Source organism: Leptopilina boulardi, unplaced genomic scaffold (assembly GCF_019393585.1).
Source record: "Leptopilina boulardi isolate dan_hultmark-lab unplaced genomic scaffold, ZJU_Lbou_2.1 LbouV2_216, whole genome shotgun sequence".
Classification (NCBI taxonomy): domain Eukaryota; kingdom Metazoa; phylum Arthropoda; class Insecta; order Hymenoptera; family Figitidae; genus Leptopilina; species Leptopilina boulardi.
In genome coordinates, this window is record NW_026137770.1 from 2,044,369 (window position 1) to 2,066,444 (window position 22,076).

Genomic DNA, 22,076 nt, shown 5'->3' on the forward strand with positions numbered 1-22,076 from the left:
CACTTTTTCCTTCAATTATTATTTTGGAGTTTCTATACACAAAATGTTGATGATAAATTCAAATTTCTGGTGATTTTTCAGTGTTAAATTTACCGACTGTGCTTGGAATAAAAACAGAAATTAGGTGGGAAAATAAACTGTGTTTCTATTTTGCGAAAAATTACAGTAAAATTCATTTGATTAGGATCACTCAGAATCAGTTAGTTATTAGACAACTTTATGGAGAAGACGTCTGATCAAAAAGTGACAATGCCCGAAGAAAAGAGTCGTGAGTAAAATTTATTTTCCAAATATTATTTAATTAGTTTTTATTAAATATTAACAGTTTTCTGTCATTTTTTGGTAAACTTATACTTTTAATAAGAAAAATTATGATTACGGATTTTTTTTATTTCTTCACATATGATTAATATAATTAAAATATGGGATTATAATTTAATTTTTATTTTCCTCAATCATCGTCATTTATTACAATATTATTTTCTTTAGTATTTTTTTTAGTATTAATTAATCGTATATTATATTTATTTTTTATATATTTAACTGGTTAAATTGTTCATCAAATAAAAATATTTTAGAGATTTTTTAATATTATTTATTTATATTTCTATATAATATAATTATATTAATGAGAAAAATTTTGCTTTAATGAGATTGAAATACAATGACTCACACGTGCTTAGATGGCAGAATTGCTAAACGAAAATATTGTTATCTATTGTCCGAGCGTTTCTGTTTACATTTTTTTTTTTTTTTTTGATAAAGGTACAATTCTTGTTTGTACTTTCGAACCTTCTATAAATTATATATGTATATTAAATAAAGCTTATTCTTCAAAAAATTACACTCTTATTACAAAAATTAATTTTTAAATTATTAATTTAGAATTATATATTGTATTTTTACGTTGTAAATAAATTTAATTCAAATTAATTAATCGTTTTTTAATTTATATTTAATAAATTATTTTAAAAAAAAATAATACTAGTAAATAGTTTATTAATTATCTATTTGTTTTTTGTCTAAAGCGGAAGGTGAAATAACTAAGCGTAAATTTCGTCGTAAGGCATGGGTTAATTTGACGAAGAAAGAAGCCGTAATTTTTTCCTCAAATAAATCGCACAATAGAATACCAAATTTTAAGGGCGCAGCTGAAGCAGCTAAGCGTTTGAGCGAATTAGAGGAATTTAAGAAAGCTAAAATTATAAAGATTAGTCCAGATAAACCACAAGAGTCGGTGAAGAATTTAGCTTTGGAAAATGATAAAAAAGTTCTTTTACCGAAACAAAGATTGAGAAATGGTCTTTTTAATCTTGTCACACGCGTAATTAATCCTACGGAAGAAGAACTGAAATCAATTGTAACAAAACATGGCATCCAACAAATTGAACAACCAATTGGTTTGGATTCTGATATTAAAGTATGTATTTTATTAAGTTTATTTCATTTATTTCACGAAATTCAATTAAATATATTTCACAGCGCTAAGAAATATATTATGTAAATATATTTTAATTTATTTTCTTTTATATAATATTTTGATTAAAAAAAAAATTTCTAGTTTTAAAATTTTATTTCGGTTTTTCTCTTTCTTTTCAATTTCATTATTTATTTACTTTCTACAAATGAGGAAAACGAAATTTGAAGGAAAAAAAGTAAATGTAAATAAAAACAAATCTATAGAAATATATAAAATATTTTCTATTTACTGGAAATTTGATTTCTGTTTATTAAAGGTGGATCTCGTTGTTTTGGGTTCGGTGTGCGTTAGTACTGCAGGACATAGAGTTGGCGATGGTGAAGGATATGCAGATCTGGAATTTGCATTAATGTCAAGAATGGGAGCTGTAAATGATGATACGATTGTTGTCACCACTGTTCATGATTGTCAAATAGTCGATGATCTTCCATCTGAACTTTTTCAAGCACACGATTTACCTGTAGACATTATTGTCACACCAACTCAAACCATTGTGGTTAGTGAGAAGCTTAAAAAGCCCGATTCAGTCATCTGGAACATTCTCAGCAATAGAAGATTAAATTCCATGCCAATTCTTCAACAATTGAAAGAAGAAGAAGAGAAGTAAGTTTTTCAAAGATTTTTCAAATTTATCAATATAAATTAATTAAAACTAAATTTAAATAAAAATTTAAAATATAAATTCAAATTAAATAAATAAAATAAATCATTTGAATATATTAATTAAAATTAGATACTAATTAGGTTCTACTTAAATGTAGAATTTTGTTTAAAAGAATATTGAAATATGAAAAGAATTTCTTGAAGAACGTTATATGAAATAATAATAAAATTAATTTATTTAGTGAAGGAAAGGAGGTTGTTTTAAAAGAAGATGATTCCGACGAGGATGCACTTTACCAAGAGAGGACCAAGCTTAAACGAGTTATTGGAAGGGTGAGTCTAAAGATCAGGCGTAATCTCTTGAATTCAACGATAGAGAGCGGAGAGGGTGATAAAGAAGATAAAAAACGAATTATGAGACGACGTTCATCTCAAAAACGCAAAGGAGATGGAGACAATAACGCATCAATGGACGTATGTAAAATTTTAATCCACCTTTACAAATTTCAATTTTTGTAATTTAATTATTTTCTTAAGTTTAATTATTTTTTTTATAAACTACATATTTCTTTTTTTAATTTATTATTAATTAATAATTTAGTGAAAAACTTATTAATAAGCACACTAAATTGATAGACTTATTTGATCTTTTTTTCAGACTGAAAAATCTGTGAACAAGGAAAGATTCCGTCGTCCATATTATAAATCGCGTCCAAGAAGTCAAATTGATTTTTCTTTGAAACTTTCGAATATCTCGTCTACTGTTCGAGTACGAGATTTAAAAAATGCTTTATCCGAACGTGGAGTAAAGCCCAATGACATTACCTGGAGAGGACAACGTGGTTTTTGTTATCTTCACTTTGGCAAAATGAGAAATGCCAAAACAGACGAGGAGCATCAACCAATTCAGGTAGATTCAGTTGTTGCAAATTTGCAACAATTAAAAATCGGTGAAGTGCCAGAAGAATCAACGGAAAATGTTTTCATTGTCGTTGAGCCAACGAAATCATCAACAAAAGTCGTCGAAGTAGTTGAGGCAACAAAACCGATTACAAAAATCGAAGTAACCGACGCAACGTCGGTTTAATCGTGTCTATTATTAATAAGCCTTAACAAAAAAAAGCTCACTTTACAGCATTGCTGGTTATTTGTTCTGTTTAATCGGATTAGTCTGATACATTTTTTTTGTTTTAAGCGATGTGATCGCAATCTTGATTATATCGTTATTGATATATGAATTTATATTTTTTTTTTAGTTCGAATTTTTGCATTGACTGCACGTTTTAGTTTATTTATTGAAACGAGATCCGAGAGAGGATGAAGTCACAATGCTGTAAATTTCGTAAAGTTGTGTTCACGTATATTGGATACGTGGTTTTTTTTTATTTTTCATTTATTTTTATTTATTTTTTTTTTTTATATAAAAAAATACTTAACTTTCGAAAACTTTGAGCTTAGTGAATAACAAAAGATAAAGAGAAAAAGGAAACAAAACGGTGTCTCAGAGAAAAACGAAAATCTGATCCTTATTACAGGACATTTAATCACATAGACTGAAAAATAATTGTTTTATTATTAAGAAAAATAATAATATTTCTAAATATAGAGAAATTATTCTTAAGAAAAAATATCCCTTAAAGCTCTGGGAAAATTGTTAATGATTCTTTATTAAAAATAGATTATAATTAAATATCTATTTTTCTGAGAAAAATAATAGTGCAATCGTATTGTCAGTAATTTAAAAAGAAAATTATGAATTTTGGATTTCTATGACTCATATAGAAAAAAATACGTATAGGGCGATACTCGAATATTTTTTTTTTTTGCGACAATTATAAAGAGTATAAAAAGAGGCAATACCTTGTGTGATATTATGGAATATTATTTGTTTACAATAAGATATCATTTATAATAATGGTACGAAGATTTATTATTAAATAAAAAAAAATTCTTTTTTATTTATTTTCCATTCGTCGATAGAATGTCCACTGATGATTGTTCAGTGCATTTGCATTATTACACTATTGTTATTGGAAAAGAATATGAAATTTCTTATATAAAAAGAGACACCTTTTCCGTTATGAATTCGGTTTTTCACAGAGCATGATACTTTTTTTTATGCAAAGTTGCGAATCAGCAAAATAAAAAAAAAATTATGCACTATAAAAGTTTTTTTTATCTCGACACGAAAGAAGATAAAAAATTGTAATTATTGAAATTCCTGTATAAACAGTGTGTTAATTCGATATTAACATTCTTCCAAGTACATGTATTTTTATTAAATACAAATATTTGACGAATAATTTTATGCGTATTTATTTTTTTTTGTACAATTCTTATTGCCTTTATAAAGATTTAATTTTTTTTTTATTTAAATTTAAACTATTGTTAGTTTAAATTTTTTTTTAAATAACATTGTAACATTTTTTAAATAATATTTTTTTTTTGTAGACGGTAGTATATTAGAATTACAGTAATTGATTAGTAGGCCAGTTAATTTTCTTTTAAAAACTAGCGCCAAATGACGTATTTTTTCACATCAAGGATTACAAATTTGAAAATGTAATCATTTTCAAATATTAAACATTCGGCGAATAGAATTTTAAAAAATTTTCCATTATTTCTTTTTTTGAAACAGTGACATGCGAAAAATATTAAATTCTGATGATATAAATAAAGTTCTTTTAATATTATTTTGTAATTATTATATTATTTTACATTTTGGTCCATTAGGTATGGAAATCGCAAGTTGATTTCTTATAGAATAGAATAGAATAGAATTTATTTATCTCCTTTGTATACTATTACATAAGTTGATTTCTTTATAAAAGTAAAATTATTTTTGTTTTCTCATTTTTTTTTTTTTTTGGTTATAGTTTTTAACAATTTACAGTCAAATATTTGAAATTTTTCTTTATACAGAATTAAAAATGGCAGAAAGTTTTACTAAAGAAATGATTTATTTTAAATATTAATTATCTTGTCAATGAAATCAAAATTTATTTTTAGAACATTTTTACACTTCGGTCAAACAATATTCAAATTTATTATTTTTTTTCCGTAGAATATTTATGATTATATAAAAAAAAAAGTTTTTTAGCTAAAAAACCAATTTCTAAATAAATGACATTTAATAGAAATCAAAATCACGGCGAGAAACTTGCGATTTCTAACAAATTTGCGGAAATATTTGAATAAATTTAACAGATTTCCATCAATAAATTCGTAAATAGATTTCTTTATCAATTAATACTATAATGATGGATTTAAAGATTTAAATTTTCTAGTAGCACAATAATATTTTTAATTTTTCTATTATTAAATAATTTCTTTCATTATATAATACATAACTATTAAGTTTGCAATTGTTGCCGAATTTTTAAAACATTTCTACGTTTTATTTGAAAAGCTAAAAGCTTACATCATTTTATATCTATACATATTTCTTTAGATTAAAATTGATATAAAAGTTATATAAAAGCAGTAACTTTATTTATTATTTATTTTTTTATCGGAACAAACATTTCTCAAAAAAATTAAAATACATCGAAGTTCCATTGATTTTTAAAATTGTAGACTTAACCGGGCATCATACTTTGAGTTGTATATATTTTTTTCGAAATTGAATATCAATTAATCATTTAATTAAAATTTTGTTCATGTATCGTGTCCTTATATTTTTTTTAATTGAAGAAAAAAATTTTGTTATGGAGACCTTAAAAATAATCGAGAAACCTACCTAAATCGTATTTTTAGTTTCGTGGCGCAAGTTTTTGGACGCACCACACAAGACTATCTCGGTTATTTTTAAGATCTTCATAAAAAAAACTTTTTTTCTTTATTACAAGAAAAGATAAAAATATGAAATATTTAAAAAAAAATCTTAAGAGTGCTTTTGATTGAAAAAATAAATTAAATTTTTATTTCTTTTTGTTTGGTAAATCGTCTCGAACCCTACTTTAATCAGAAAGAGTAAATAAAGAAATAAAAAAAAACCATTAAAATGTCTTAAAGATTTTTAAGTTTAAAAAAATCTAATTAAAAATTTGATAATCGGTAAGATCACAAATCAACTTTGTTTTTTTTTTTGAGAAATTTTCACCCAATCGTATTCTTACATACATAAATTTATTATCTCGAAATAATTAAATATTCATGTAAAATGACTTTTACGAAGTAATATTTAAAGAATTTTTACCCTCAACTAATTGTCCCTCTAAATCTTTAATTTAAGGAAAATCACTTGAATATTTTCCAATAAAAAAAAAGAATAATATTCGAAATATTTTTTTTTTTTGAAATTTCTTATTCTAGACGTTGAAAAACTTTAATATTTTTTTGTAAAATCTCTTAAAACACGATACTTAATACTTAGAAACTATTCATTCAGTTTATAGTTAATCACATAGTTAATTATGTGGTAAATAAATAATAAAATTTTACTAAACATAATATTAAAATATTAAAATTAAAAAATATATAATAGTATTTTTGGATCAAAACGTTAAATTTGGCGTTTGAAGATTTTGTTTGAAACGATTTTTTTTTTTTTATTGAAATAGAAATAAAGAAATAATGAAATTCAAATGAAAGTTTTTATAAAAGTAGGAAAAAAGTAAAAGATAATATTTTTAGAATGTTTCATTATAAATGGTACTGCTAATGGGGGGAGGGAATATTCTCTATATAAGTTCTCGATGAAAAGGGTTTATAATTTTCTCTGGATCTTTTTCTTTATGTGAAAGAAAAGGGTGTCATTTACGAATTACGATGTCGAAGGTTCTGGACTGGCATCAATATAATCAATATCCGACGACGTCGTCGCACTCTTACGTCGATTTTGTAGTGGAGATGCGTTAATTCGCGCTTTCACATTCGCATTCGATATATTCAAGCGATTGGCAGTCTTTGAAAACGATTGTTGCTTTAGCCTAAAAAAATTGAAAATATAAATTGAAAGAGCATTTTCATTTGAAAAGCGTTCTATAAAATAAACATTTTATAGAGTTTCTATTTTCAAGGCCTTGAATTTGTGTAATAATTGAATCTATTTTAATAGATCATTTCACACCCCTTATATATGAAAGAAAAATTGAGATGACACTAAATTTTTTTTTTGTAAACGCAACAAAAAAAAATACATTTTTCAAATAAAAAAATATAACTTCCACTTGATCAAAATTTGTTTATTAAAAATCTATTATTCTGAAAGTTTGTCAATTTTTCGGTAAAATTTCATTTTTTTTTTAATAAGACAAGTGAAGATATTAATTTGTAGAGAATTTGAATTATTTTGTATTGTTTACCTCAATCTTTGGTCAGCACTCCTCATAGCAGTATTGAGCTCCTCTTCCCATTGCTTCTCCTTCCTTTCTCTTTCGCGCTTGTCTAATTCCCATTCACGATTGAAATTGAGATACTCTGGTATGCATGCCAGCTTCCTGTATTCTTGAACTGGACCCTTTTCTGCTGCCAGGACATCTTGAGTCAGAGATTTCACCTCGAGCGATCTGAATTATATGCAAGATCATCTGGAAAAATTATAATCTATCGCTTGGTTTTCTCAGTTCACCAAACAGTCAAAATGTTTAGTGAACTTTTCTGTTTTCTTTTTTTTTTTTTTTAAATTAGAGTAAATGTGCCAGTTACGGTGCGATTATAGTCACGAAATCTTTGAAGTAAAAAATTATACATTTTTATTGTAAAAATTTATTAGTTAAATTAATTAAGTTAAATTTATTAGTAATTGTATCAAAAAAAGATTAAAATATTTTTTTTAAATCATTTTGCAACAGTTATATCAAATATAATAGTAATAATAGTTATTTTTTAAAACGCGCCGTAATTGAGGCACTTACCCTATTATGCTTTAATTTTCAATTTAATAATTTTGTTTTTTGATCTAAATATTTAAAAATTCTCAACTAATTAAAATTATATATTTTTTTATCATTAAACAAATCGTGAGAAAAATTCTATTATTTTTAAAAAACAAAAACAATTTTTAATTTGAAAATAATATATATAGTTTATTAAATTAAAGATTTAATGCGAAAAAATGAACTCTATTTAAAGAATCTCGAGTAATATATAGAAATAACTGCATACTCGCCTTTGTTTGGCTAGACGTTTTTTCTTTTTGTGAAGTGGCCTCTCCTCAATAATCATCTCTTCAAGTTCATGTGTTGGATCACAATTCAAGTGATCCTTGGGTGGTGTGAATGCAGGTTTCATTTTCTTACTCAATACCATATCGAAATCCAATTCGCTCATGATGGTAATGTACTTGAGTTCTTTGAGAGTTGACACACGGGCGCCAGGTGCCAATGTTAATAGTCGATCCAATAATTCACGAATTAATGAGCTCCATTGCTCCGGCGGTTGTCTTTCATCCTGTAGAATTTCTAAGGCTTCACGGTGTGATGTTGCTGCATGAACTGCGTATGGTCGATTTCCCGCTAAGGTTTCCCATGCCAAAACTCCCAAACTCCACCAATCCACGGCATAACCATAACCCATAACTCCCGATTCATCACATGAGCACATATAAATTTCCGGAGCTAAATAATATTTATAGAAATGAAAATGTCACATTAATTATTTTTTCTAATTATACAACAAAATTTGTTTGGCAAATAAAAAAATTATTTTCACAAATAAAAATTTTTTTTTATGGAAAACGTGTGAATAAATTGATAAAAATTGCATTTGAAAAATTTAAATTTGATAATTTAGAAATAAAAGAAAAGAATCTTTACCCATATAAGGTTTTGTTCCTGACATCGAAGTTGCCAATTGTCCATCTTCTAATTTCGTGGCGATATTAAAATCCGCCACATGAGCATGTCCTTGAAAAGTAATTATTTTCTTAATATAAATCTTTCTAAACAGGATTTTTATGAAATTAAATTAAATATATTTGTAATATTATTTTAATTTTTATGAAAGTTGATTTAATAATTCAAATAATTTATCATCCAATGCATATATCAAAATTAGCATTATAAATTTTCGAAGAATATTGGATTACTGTTAATAAATTAGTTTACTGCCAGTAATTAAATACTGTATTAATGTAATTGTAAATTTAGTATGTTCGCTTTTCAAAAGTGTTTATTGCAAATATCTCTTTTGCCTTTGTAAAATTACAGATTTCAATTATGTAATATTCATCAATTTCTGGGAAAACTTTATTCAATCGTATTTTAAAATATTGAAAAAGTTGAATTTTAACTAAAAACTAAAAGTGGAAGTTTAGTGTAAAAACAAAACTTTTTATCAAATTGAGTCAGTCGCGTTTTTTCTTTTTTTTTTTTTGTTTAATAAAATCTGATGAAAAATGTATTTTCACGTCACTATGTATGATTGGATTTAAGTCGCAAAGTCTGATTACAATTTCTTAAAGAGAAAAGTTTCTTGGTGGAATTTTAAATGTTGACATGTTGAGTGATTTTCTTTTCAGAGACCATCGCTGTCTGGCGACTTTCCATTTTTATTTTGAAATTCAACCTTCCATTTATTTCCTCATAAAGATCATTTCCAACTGTCAGAATAATCTAAGTGAAATGTGCATTTGGATATTTGCCATTGATCGTTTGTTACATATATACATATATCTTTTTCGGAAATTGATAGAAATTTGTCCTCAAGTTGGGAAAAGTCATTTTCCATAAATTGAATTTTTCATCGAAACTTTATTTTACATAAACATCGTTTTATAGTGTATTAAATTTTTGTCAGGATATTGAATATTAAGAGTGTGAGACATTTTTTTGACGTTAATTAAAAATTCTCACCTGCCTGATTTTTTTTTAATTTAAAAAAAAAAATATTTAGGTAATTAATTATATAACATAATAATTATATTTTTTTTATTTAATTTTTCAAAATTGGTTTTAATTAAAAATTAAATTTTAAATATTTTTTAATTTAGAAATTAAATGGTTAAGATTTTTAATTAAAAAATATATTCTTATTGTTTTCAACAACAATTTGTGATGTAAACCTGATACAATAGAAAAGTTTTAGTTGCGCAAATTTGATGCGCATATTATATAGGCATCTCTTACAATACTATAAATCATTTTTGGGAAGGAAAATATTTGGCTACTTGAAACGTAAACATCTACATAATAACGTGTAGGACCGGAAGAGAAAATTTTAAATAATTCAAAGGCAATTTCCAGCGTCAAATAGCCTGAAGCTTCCAGCCATTATGAAAATTTAGCTATCTATTATCAGAATCAAGCTGGAAAGAAGATCCACTAAGAATTAATATCCATATATGGTTGAAAAACATTTTTTACCGTGAATTAAAAATCTTTTCGACTTTAAAGCCTTCTTTTCTTTTCTTATAATAGATTTGGAAAAAAGTTTTAGCGCACTCAAGAAAATTTCTTTTATAATTAAAAAAAAGTTTGTTCTTTATTGCATTTGCCATTTTTTTCTTTTTATTTTAAAAATAATTTTTGGTTTCAAGCAATATTTTATACTGCATTTGCCCTTTATTTAAAAACATATTTCGTTTCATAAAATATTTTTACTCAATAAAAGATTTTTTTATTCTAGAACATTTCATTTGAACAAAATTTTCATATCCGCTTTCAATTATTATCGAAAAACAGAAGCGGGTATATTGTTTTTTTTAAATCTTTTAATAAATAAATATGAAAATAATTGAATTATGTAGTTAATAAATTCATAATATAAGTTAATTTTTAATATATTTAAAATTTGTTTGCCAAAATTGAAAATGTTTTGTTTTTAATTTGAAAATACGAATAAATATTTTTTTTTTCGTTCTTTACAGAAAAAATAGTATACGTATTTTTTTTATTTTTTTATAAGTGTCCAAAAGTTTGAGTTATGAATTTTTAAAAATCTGAGATTTTCAAGGTTTTTTAAAAGTAGAGCAGGATGATCTTTTTTGTTTAAAATATTTTTTTCTTTTTTTTCTTTTTCAATATCAAAATAAATTATTTTTTACTTTTTTTTTATTTTTACATATCTGAAAGTACTAAGATTTTTCAAAAAATATGTAAAAATAAAAAAAAAGTCACTCTCAAGTTCAATAATTTTTTAGTTAGATGTTATTGAATAAATAGGTCTACTTTTAAAAACCCTCGAAAACCCCAGATTTAAAAAAATTCAGAACTCGAAAATTGGGCACTTACATAAAAATAAAAAAAATACGTATACCATTATTTTCTGTGAAGAACGAAAAAATATATATTTATCCGAATTTAAAAGCTCATAGATAAATTTCCCGTAGAATTGACCTTATAGTCTGATTTAAACTTTATTAATTTATTTTCAAAATAAAATCTTTCTATTATTTACTCAAAATAAAATTATATATTATATCCTGTAAAAACACATAAAATTTTTTTCTTTTATAAATTATTCGAAAACGAATTTTTCGACTGAAATAAAACAAAAAAAAAAAAAAAAAAAAAAACGTATTATGATAAAAATTCTTTATGAAAGAGAATTGAAAATGTATTTGGATGGAAATTTTGATCTTTTTTAAGTTGAAAGACGTGTAATCGAGTATAACAGCTGGTCCATTGAGATTGCTATGTTTAAACCATCATAAAAAATGCATTTATAAACGAGAGTTGGTTCGAGGTAGAAAATGAATTCGCTCTGCAAAACCACAGTGAACTATAATATAGATCCTTTGTGGCTTCGAAACCCCTGTTGAACTTTGTCAGTCGATTTCTACCCTCTCTGGTATTTCCCATTTTTCTCATAATTATTTTTCTCTTTCTATTATTATATTTTTTATAAATATGGGAATAAACAGGAAAACTTGTTTAAACATATGCAATTTACGTATAAGTACTGTTTTCATTCTTTATTTTACTTTCTTCTTCTCTTCTTTTATTTCCTTATTTTTTCCTATTATAAATTTGTTTTTCTTTTTAATTTATTTTCTTTTTTGGCTTCCCCATAGAGAAAATATTTTGTTACATCTTTTTTCTTTTCTATAGTAATTTTTATACAATTAAGAAATTTTTTTTTTTAAACAGCAGTTTTAGTTTTTTTTGGTAGAAAAAATGTAAAATTGTAATGTGAGAAAAGAATTTTTTAAAAACAGTTAGATTTTTCATGATTGAGAAAACATTTGAAAACATGTGCTAACATAGAGCTTCTTTTATATTTGCGTCAAAGAATAAATTCTTAATGAAATAGCGTCTTTGACTTTTATAGGTCGTACGAGTCTTGCCATAAAATGGCTATTGTAGGAAATAAGCAGTAAAATAGTCTCTAAATTTGAAAGTGTTTATTTTTGAAAAAATTTTTCAATTTAAAATTATCAGAATAATTTTTTTTTTTTTAAAGAAGAAAAAAAAAATTTTAATTGCATTATAGTTTTATTTTTTAATTTAAATTGACTGAATTTTTTCTTCTAAAAGGAAACTGAAAGGATTAAAAATTTATTTTTTAGCTAAATTATTCAAAAAGTCTTACCGTCCTCATCCAAGACAATGTTATCAGGTTTTATATCCCTGTGGATAATTTTGTGATTTTGTAGATAGTCGAGAGCCAGGGCAATCTCAGCGACGAATAGAACGATGCTGTCTTCACTAAATTTTACTACTTGTTGTATGTGATATCTTAGATCTCCACCCAAAAGTAGGTCGGACACCATGAATAAATCTTCTTCATCTAGTAAGAGTAATTTTACATGTAAATTAAATAATCTCGTTAATTTGCTTCTTGTATCTCACTTAAGTGAGAGTATAAAAAAAAATTCTTCAAGTTTTCCATATTTAATAAAAATTTTCTAATTCTCCTATATTTAATCGAAAACTTAAATACAAAAATAAATATAATTCAAATTAAAATAAAAGTAATTTAATTGAAATTTGTTGACACTTTTTATTTATGTATTTCAGCTTCTTCTACCATAATTTTAGAAAATACTTTTTTATTTTGCTTCTTCACGTAAAAAAAATATAATTATAAAATAAGAGGTAATTAAAACTAAAAAAGTAACGTTTTTTATTAAAAAAAAGATTCTTTAATATTTTCAAAAAGACTTTTACTGCAGACATAAGTTAAAGCCCTTGAAATATTCTTTTCCTTGGAGAAAAAAAATTTTTGTTTTATAGATGAAAATATGATGTTAAATATTTTGCAACACGCCAGGGAAAAAATTAAAGAGCGTTTTCTCATCTCGTTTTTCTTTTTATATAGAAAGAATTATGAATCTCTCGTGTTTCTCTTTGTGGACTCTTCTTTTACATGAAATTAATATTCTTAAAAAAGAGGTAACAGAAAAAAAGGTTTGTTGAAGCATGAAAATTCGTAAAAAAAATATTAATTAAAAAACATTTTTTTCTTTTTTCAAAAAAAAAAGGAGAATTTTTTATGTAATATAATAAAAGCAAGTATTTAAACGAACCTTGAAAACTGAACCACAGATTCACTAAAAAAGGATGTTCAAGTTTCGAAAGGATCTCCACTTCTCTGGCAACGTTAGTCAAGGCACCCCTTTCGGCACATTCCCACTTGTGAACGTACTTCATGGCATACATATTTCCTGTGCGATCTTTCTTCTTCACGATACAAACCTTGAATAAAGAAAATAAGCAAATTGTCACTTTTTTTTTTGATTTTATAACAATCTCGTTAGTAAATTAGAAAAAATTCGACGCTTCTATATTAATTAAAACCGTGCTTCAAGACTGAAAAATAAATTTGAGACCAAGAAACGAAACCATTATTTAAAAAGATTAATTGAATTTTAAATAAGTTTCAGAATACTTTTTTTAATTAATGAAATAAATGAAAACTAAAATATTTCATCAATTGTAAATTAATTTAACTATTTAAACAATTAATTAATATTAAAAATTCATAAAACTTTAATTTATAAATAAAAATAAGTACAATTAAAATTTTGTATTAAATATACAAGGAATAAATTTTCAAATCTTAATTTTCCTCAAAATTGGAGAAAATTCGCAGAAGAAACTTACTTTTCCGAAACTCCCTTTTCCAATGGCTCTGAGTATTTTGAAATGATCGAAATTCACTGCAAGCAAAATAGAATTTATTGTTGTTTCTTCACATTAAATCGACATTTAAATTTCATTTTCAGGAATTGTTTGACCTGCTTCGATCATTCTTTATACAGATTTCTGATAGAATGTTAGAAATAGTATCGATTTTGCGGGAAACAGAAAATAACATATAGAAATGACATTTTTGTGAATTTTCTCGAACAAGACATTTTCAATAATGCTCTTTCGTCGTAAATTCCCATTTTTACGGTTTACTTTACCAATATTTTTCACTTCCCATTATTACGTTCCATTCACTCAACATATATGTAAACCGAGATAAATAACTTTTTTTTATAACTATAATTTATAATTAAAAGAAATCATAAATTTCCTCTTATTTTCATTTTATTTTTTTTTTGAATCTATTTGCGATTTGCAATTTTAGTTCTCCTTCAGTTTTTAATAAAATTCACATTTTACATCAGAGTAAAATAAAATTTAAATTCCATAACTATTAAAAAATTTTCAATTTCAAAATTTCAGTTATCAAATATTGTGAGATATTTGATAAGAAAAAAAAATTTAATAAGAAATATAAAATGTAAAGAATTTTGTTAAAATTTTTGTTATATTTTTATTATCTTCCTAAAAATGCATATTTTACATGAAATAATAAAAATTTTAAATTGTTTTTAATTTTTATTTTGTATTCTAAAAACTAAAAAAAAATTTCCTCTAAAGTTTGATAATTTTTAAAAATTAGTCGACAACGAGTTTGGTCGAAATATAATGGAATGATATTAGAAGAAAATCGCCTTGTCTGAAACGGTTTTATGAGTCAACATAGTGATGCTCACTGTAATAAGATAAAAACTTTTCTTTTATGCCTTGTACACTCAGTAGAAAAGAATAATATATATATATATACGAAAGAAAATACGTGACTTGAGCAAATTATGTTACACACAGCAGGGAATAAAGCTCTCTAAATTATTTTATGCTTTTTTGGTAAACAAGTTTCACAACAAGTTTAACATTCTTTTTTTTATATCGTAAAAAAGGGAACTTTATTTTTTTTTCACAAAATTTATTGTTAGTCTTATAATTATTTTATAATTCTTTAGTTTCTCTTTTTCATAAAGTCAATTGTAAATTTTACTTAATACATTTTTCTGATATAAATATTCTTAAAATTTTTCATAAAAAAACTCTTTAATATAGATTCTATATATTTGTAGTTTTTCATTATATTAATAATAAACATCATGAACTTTATACACGAGTTGAAGAGTATTAAAAGCTTATGTAGTTTACGATTTAATATCATTTGATCCCTTGGAAGCTTTTAGCCTGACATTAATGCAGTTAGCATTCTAATATTAATGTAATTTATTCTGATCGTGGGAAATTGGCAACAATATAGTATATTTCGTATATGTGTTAAATTTAATTCAAGTCCTGAAATTTCGTTACGTAATTTTGACGACTATTATTCACATTTTGTGATTCTAATTTAAATTGTATTTTATAAATTATCAAAATTTAGTACATTAAAATAAAATATAACAATATTTTATTTTTCATTAATTTATTAAATTTTTAATCAGAGAATAATTAAATGTTTATTTTTAAAAAATTACTTTATTATATTCAGGAAAAATATAAAAGAGGAAAAATTTATTCGTAAAATAATTTGAGAGAGCAAAATTAAACATAAAGCAACGATTTAATAAAGGTAATTTATTGTTATTATTTTCGATTTGTATGAAAATAAATCAGAAAAAAATATTATATAGAAAATCATAAAATTTGGTAATAATCCATGAATTCTATGTGGGAATTTTCAATAGGGAACGATATTTTTACATTAAATTACCCCATTGAATTTATAGGGCAAAAAAAAGTACTGCGAATTTGAATTTTTATGTATAGAAAAAAAGGACAACGATCACTTTCTAAAGAAAAAAAAATCATTAAACCACTCTTCTTGATAGACACACGGTTAATATTGGAATTCTATTTAAAAGTTTAAAGCCTCAATTTCGTTTCCTTTTAAGAATTTCTTGCGTCGGAACAAGAATCCCATCAAGGCTTTGAAGTAAATTAAAAATAAGAGGATAGTGTAAAGAATTTAAATCTTTTCCATTCACGATAAAATCTATCAGTGAAAATAGTAATGTATATGTTTGCTTTGAACACAAGCATGGAGAAAATAATTTTATATAGAAAATTACAAGAAACAATAATTACATGTTTCACTTTTTTATTACAAACTTTGAACTGATCAATAAAATGATATTTTTATATTTAATAGGTAATTTCAAAAAATTTCATTAATTAAAAATTTATTAATTTTTGTAAAACTTTTCAAAATTAATTTTGTACAATATTAAAAAAAAAATTTGACTCAGGGAATATATTTATTCCCTTAATTATCGATCAAATATTATTAATATTTTAATTCACAAAAAATTGTTTTAAAGTTAAAGTTAATGTATTAAATAGAAAATAGTGAATTATTTAATTTTTATTCAAATTAAAAGTTTTATAGTCCTTTTTAAAAAATTGAATTGTGCTTAGAAAACCAAAAATGTACTCTCAAACTTTTTTTTTACAAATAAATATTTGTCTCATTCTTCCTTAATTTAATTAATTTTCTAAAAATAAATTTCAAATTAAGGTACGTGAATATTTTTAATTTGATGTCATCCCTCGAATTATGAGTCAAATAACTTATCTGTCCATAATTTAATTTTACCACTGAAAAAAATTAACTTTTTTTTTTAACTATATCTATATACATGGTTGAAATGTTATACTATTTACAGGGGTTTTATATATAGTTTAAGCTCAAATAGTTTTGTTTAACCTTCTAAATAGTTAAAATGACATCCTATTTTTCTCCGTGAATTTCAGAAATCTCATATAATATATATATATATATATTGGGTAATCCAGATAAAATATTTTGTAAAATATTTTACACAAAAACCACAAGGTATCAAAATAATAAGGATTTTAAGATCCTAAATATTTTATAATAATATTTTAAACTTTAATAGAAAATTAAAAAAAAAATTAAATACAACAAAATATTTGTCGACAATTAATTTCCATGAAATTTTCAATTTTTTGTAAATTTTTCTTTTACTTTACATGAAATTATACTTATTATTTATACAAAACAATTTGCATTTTATCTTCAACGCAACAAAAAGATTGATGGTTTTACTGTAGATTGAAGAACAAAAAGAATAGAAAAAGAAGAAAAAAAAAATGAAACTTTTTACCTTCCTCTCCAGTAGTGGGCAGATTTCTTGCGGATTGCTTTGCACCCATTTTCCTAATGGCTCTTCACGATAAAGTGCGAGCTTTTCGAAAGTGGTACCTATTTCCTTGTCTTTCAACCTTACGAGCTCCCAGTAGCTTAATTTCCACATTTTCTCTTGTACTTGCGGAAACACACATTTCAACGGTTGAAGTCGCTTCAAGAGACAACTAATCCCATTCAGAAGCTGTGAGCTTTTAATTCCTCTTCTCTTTTTTCGTTCATTGTGCTTTTTTATTATACTTTTTTATTATACATAATTCCGTCTGTTATCCGTCGAGAATCATTTCCCTGTGGAAAAAAAGTAAATTATCATTTTTCGTGAATTTCAACAAGACAATTTCACACATGTTTCTATAAATATAGATCTCAGTTACTAATTCATGAATTTATAATTTAAGTGCAAAAAAATATTTTTTAAATCTAATTATATCTACATTTTTTTCAAAATAATTTAATAATTCATTGAATCTTGCACGTGTGTTTCCAATAAGAGTGAAGATAAACGAATTTTGTACACAATTTTTTTTTTTATTCTTTCTCTCCCTCTATTCCAGTGGTCTAAAAAAACAAATGAATAAATTTCTGTCACTCGCGTGAGAGAAAATTTTTACAATTTTTTCGTATTTTATACAAAAAAAAAAAAAATTTTTTTGCGCCTAAAAATAAAAAATTTTTTGAATTAAAAATAAAAGAATTGCGAATTAAAAAAAGCATGAATGATGAAAACAATTTTATTATAAACATTTTCATCCAATTTCTCAGTAATATATAATAACTTTATACCTCATTTATTATATTTCTGCGCTAGCAATGATTGAAATAATAATGAATAATTAATCGCATTGTATCTCTTAATATTCATCAAATAAATCAACATTAACTTGGAATCGTACATGTTTAATTTAACAAAATTTAAATCGTTAATTAACAACAAATAAACTGGAGGAGATAATTCAATTATTCTATGTATATTAAATGTATTTTTCTTATTTTTTGTATAATTCTCTATTTTTTATTTCTCTTCTTATACAAAAATAAAATTTAAAAAATGCAATAAAAAATGATTTTAAAAAATGTTTAAAAACAAAATTACAAATTTTAAATATAACTATTTTTATGTGAATAACCTGGTAATTTTTCTTTTCGTAACTTTCTATCGATTGCCTTTCAAAAGCACTCATTATTCTTTAATAATTTATCAAACTTTTAAAATTACACCTTTTCTCCCCTTACTCTTAAAAACACTATACCTTTTTCTTAAAAAGAAAAAAAATACTGTCGATGGTAATTCTTCTTTGTTGAATCTTTTTGAAAACTTTTTTTTTGTAAAAGATTGTATTGATTGATTTGTAAAAGAACTATATTTAATATACTTAAAGTTCAAATTTCAATCAAAATTCATTTTTTTAACTTTATGAGATTATTTTCTAATAATTATTATAATAATTAATTAGAAAAAAATTCATTACTAATTGAATCATTTCGTATGTTTGTGACGATTAAATATTTTATTTCTAATTAAAATTTATAAAGAAAATTAAAAATTTCTTTTCCCCTCTTGAACGTATATGTTTCCAATAACAGTGAGGATAAACGAATTTTGGACACTATTTTTTTTTTATTCTTTCTTTCCCTCTTTTCCAGTGGTCTAAAAAAACAAATGAATAAATTGCTCGCACTCTCACAATAGCGTGAGAGAACAATAGAATTCAATTTTTTAAAATATCTGTTCCTTTTACTCTGAAACCGCACATACACACACATACATACATACACTGGTCACAATCACTTTCTGTATCCTACAAATAAATTGGATTTTCATTTTTCTCCACAGTATGTTTTAAATTTCAATGCAAAAAGTATCACAATGCATTTTCCAACAGAATAATGTACTATTGTTTGATCATGAAAACAAACTTGAAATAATTATTTCTTTTTTTTCAATTCTGAATAATTTAAAATACTCTGTTAAAGAATCTACGAAAATTTGTATAAAATTTTTCAAAATTAATTTATGCTTTCATGTTTACATATATTATGTTGACAATGTTTTTAAAAGATAAAATATAGATTAATTGTAAACAATTTTCAATAAACTTTTGAGATTATTTAAACTCTAAATAAAAATATAATAAAATAAAACTAAAATATAAAGAATATTGGAAAAATACATGTAACAATATTCATTTCATAAAAAACAGTTTTTTTTATTTGAATCAAAGAATTTATTATAAAATAAAAAATTGTGATTTTTTTTAAATAGTTACAAGGGAAAGTTTTACTTGTTTACTAATAAAAGTTTTTAGTGAAAATAAATAAAAGAATGAAAAGGAAAAATAAAAAAATTGAATCTCATAAAGCACAGAATGTTTCTAGTTTTTGCATTTCTGAAATAAGCTGTTGTCATTTGTAATGAACGCGTTTCCACCAAAATAAACTTAAAAAAAAAAATTGAATTCTTTTTTACAGCATATCAAAGTAGTTTCTCTTTTTAGCTTTCTAGGAAAGTAATCAAAATAAATTTCAAATTAAAATTAATTAAAAAAAATATATATACAATACCTACTATAAAAAAATTTTTTTTTGAAAATTTATCTTATTGAAAGTTAAAAATCTATTTAGATTTGAAACTATCTTTGGTGATTAGAATATGAATAAAATAGTCCATATTAATGTGTTTCGCAAGTAATCAAACTTTATTATCATGTTACTCGAATTCAATAACAATTTGCCAGTTTTCAGATTCTAGATCATCGTACAAGTTTCCGAAATTGATTTCGTCCTGAGAATTACATTTTAAATTAATTGTCAAATTTTCCAATTTTTCGTAAATTTCTTCTAATAGAAAATTGAAACACAAAAAAAAATAACAATTTAACATTCTCAATAAATATAGAGGCATCAAAACAATATAAGTCAAGAATTAAAAACTTATATGTTCCTAATTTAGTTTTCAAGTTCATTTATGTATTTTACAAAATTTCCTTTACCTTGCAAATCACACTGTTTTATTTTTATTTCAATTTTTGTGAAAAAAAAACTTTTCACCATGCGTGTAAAAAAAAAATAAAAAATAATAACTTTTAATTTTAAAATTACTCAATTTATCAAATGAGTAATAATGTAAAGTTTATTAAATGTTATTGTTATTCGAAGAAAAACAAATTTTTTTAACTGTCATTTAAAAAATAAAAATTCTCTCGTGCTTTGTTTATATCACAAAATAGAGCATCGTAATAAACCGACGAACATTTGCCGGCTGTGCGAGCCGCACTGAAGTATGATACCGCGTTCTGAACATAGAAAAGCCAGATATTCTATATAAGTTAGAGCTTGCAGCTTTAAAGCGTCTGCGCTAAAGTTACTAACTTCTGAAGACCAACTTTTTTTTTGTTACAGAAATGTATATATAATGCGTTAATATAATTTATTTTGCAACTTATTTTTTACTGTTTCTTTCTAATGAACTGTTTTTTTTTACATTTTTTACCTATTTAGCCATTTTTTAATTTCATTTTCTGCGAATAAAAAACTTTCTCTTTATTTGAAAAATATCATTTTCAATATAACAACTGTGATAAAAGTTGGAAAATCAACTCTCGGAGAAAATTTTTGCGATGAAACTTCTCTATTTCATCAATTTTATTTTATTTTACTCATTTTTTATTTTGATATACGATTAACTTGATATTTTTCTATTATTTAATTTCATAAAAGTTCATTAATTGAAAAAATTTAAATAATTCGAATAAATAGAACATCATTATTATTATTTTTTTTAAAAAAATTTAAAGAATTAAGAATGATTACACTAATTAATTCATTACACTAATTAATAGATTTTTGTTTCTTTTGATGTAAAAGAATTCAGCTATAAAGTGTTAATTGAATTGTAAGCGAACCTTTGTACATTCTATCTCTTTGCTACTTTGAAATTAGCCAGTATTGAATTTGAATTATTTTAATTAATACCATTTTACGTATATGTACATTATAGTAATTTAAAAATTAATTATATAAGTAAAAAAAATTCTTTTTGATAAAATAAAATTGATTTAATTATTTTAATGAAGCAAAAAAAAATTATATAAAATATCAGTTGTTTTAAGATTCAAACCTTTTCTTTCAAGAAAAAAATTATTTTTCTCCAAATATAAATGATACAATAATGTAGTAAATATATTTGAAGATTGTAATACTTTTTGTACACATACACGTGTCAATATGATATATATTTGTTGAATTCCTGTAAAGTGTTAACAATTTACAAGATTTTTTTTCTAAAGGAAAAAAAAACAAACAGAATTAAAATTGAATTTGTATATTGGAGTCGATCGGTTGGTTAGACTCGATTTATACTGTCAATAACTGGATTTGCGGTTGAATGGAAAAGGCGTATACTCACGTAAATAGCAATTGATGTTAGTATTAGTGATTCGATTGTTTAGCGATATTTTACTCAATAATCTATTATTCAACATTGTTAAGCATTAAAATAGAAAGAAAGTTATTTATAAAAAATACAAACAATAATTCAAGTCTAATGATATATGACACCAAAATTATCAATAAAATAAGTGCGGAAAATAAAATTTTTTAATTAATTTTAATAATTGATTAATTAAAAATTAAATTTACCTAATAGTTA

General features: G+C 23.8%; 2 protein-coding genes across 2 annotated transcripts; one reads left to right on the forward strand and one right to left on the reverse strand.

Moving 5' to 3' along the window:
* The first annotated feature begins 108 nt into the window (after positions 1 to 108).
* On the forward strand, positions 109 to 4,386 carry LOC127279337 (methenyltetrahydrofolate synthase domain-containing protein). Its single transcript, XM_051301638.1, has 5 exons — positions 109 to 268; positions 1,029 to 1,420; positions 1,737 to 2,083; positions 2,326 to 2,557; positions 2,742 to 4,386. The coding sequence occupies exons 1-5, from the start codon at positions 220 to 222 to the stop codon at positions 3,168 to 3,170; spliced, it is 1,449 nt and encodes a 482-aa protein (XP_051157595.1). The 5' UTR covers positions 109 to 219; the 3' UTR covers positions 3,171 to 4,386.
* Positions 4,387 to 6,452: 2,066 nt separating this feature from the next.
* On the reverse strand, positions 6,453 to 20,728 carry LOC127279338 (serine/threonine-protein kinase 32A). Its single transcript, XM_051301639.1, has 9 exons — positions 20,419 to 20,728; positions 17,388 to 17,716; positions 14,071 to 14,126; positions 13,494 to 13,662; positions 12,557 to 12,754; positions 8,842 to 8,931; positions 8,196 to 8,643; positions 7,390 to 7,593; positions 6,453 to 7,014 (listed from the first exon to the last, which is right to left on the reverse strand). The coding sequence occupies exons 2-9, from the start codon at positions 17,434 to 17,436 to the stop codon at positions 6,849 to 6,851; spliced, it is 1,380 nt and encodes a 459-aa protein (XP_051157596.1). The 5' UTR covers positions 17,437 to 17,716; positions 20,419 to 20,728; the 3' UTR covers positions 6,453 to 6,848.
* Positions 20,729 to 22,076: the final 1,348 nt, after the last annotated feature.

Bases quoted from the DNA above. Each gene is read 5' to 3' on its own strand.
- LOC127279337 (XM_051301638.1), top strand. From the start codon at position 220: ATGGAGAAGACGTCTGATCAAAAAGTGACAATGCCCGAAGAAAAGAGT. The intron at 269-1,028 runs GTGAGTAAAATT...TTTTGTCTAAAG, and splicing joins AATGCCCGAAGAAAAGAGTC to CGGAAGGTGAAATAACTAAG. The intron at 1,421-1,736 runs GTATGTATTTTA...TGTTTATTAAAG, and splicing joins GTTTGGATTCTGATATTAAA to GTGGATCTCGTTGTTTTGGG.
- LOC127279338 (XM_051301639.1), bottom strand. From the start codon at position 17,436: ATGGGTGCAAAGCAATCCGCAAGAAATCTGCCCACTACTGGAGAGGAA. The intron at 8,644-8,841 runs GTAAAGATTCTT...AATATTATTTAG, and splicing joins AGGAACAAAACCTTATATGG to CTCCGGAAATTTATATGTGC. The intron at 7,015-7,389 runs GTAAACAATACA...CAATTTTTTTAG, and splicing joins AGTGCTGACCAAAGATTGAG to GCTAAAGCAACAATCGTTTT.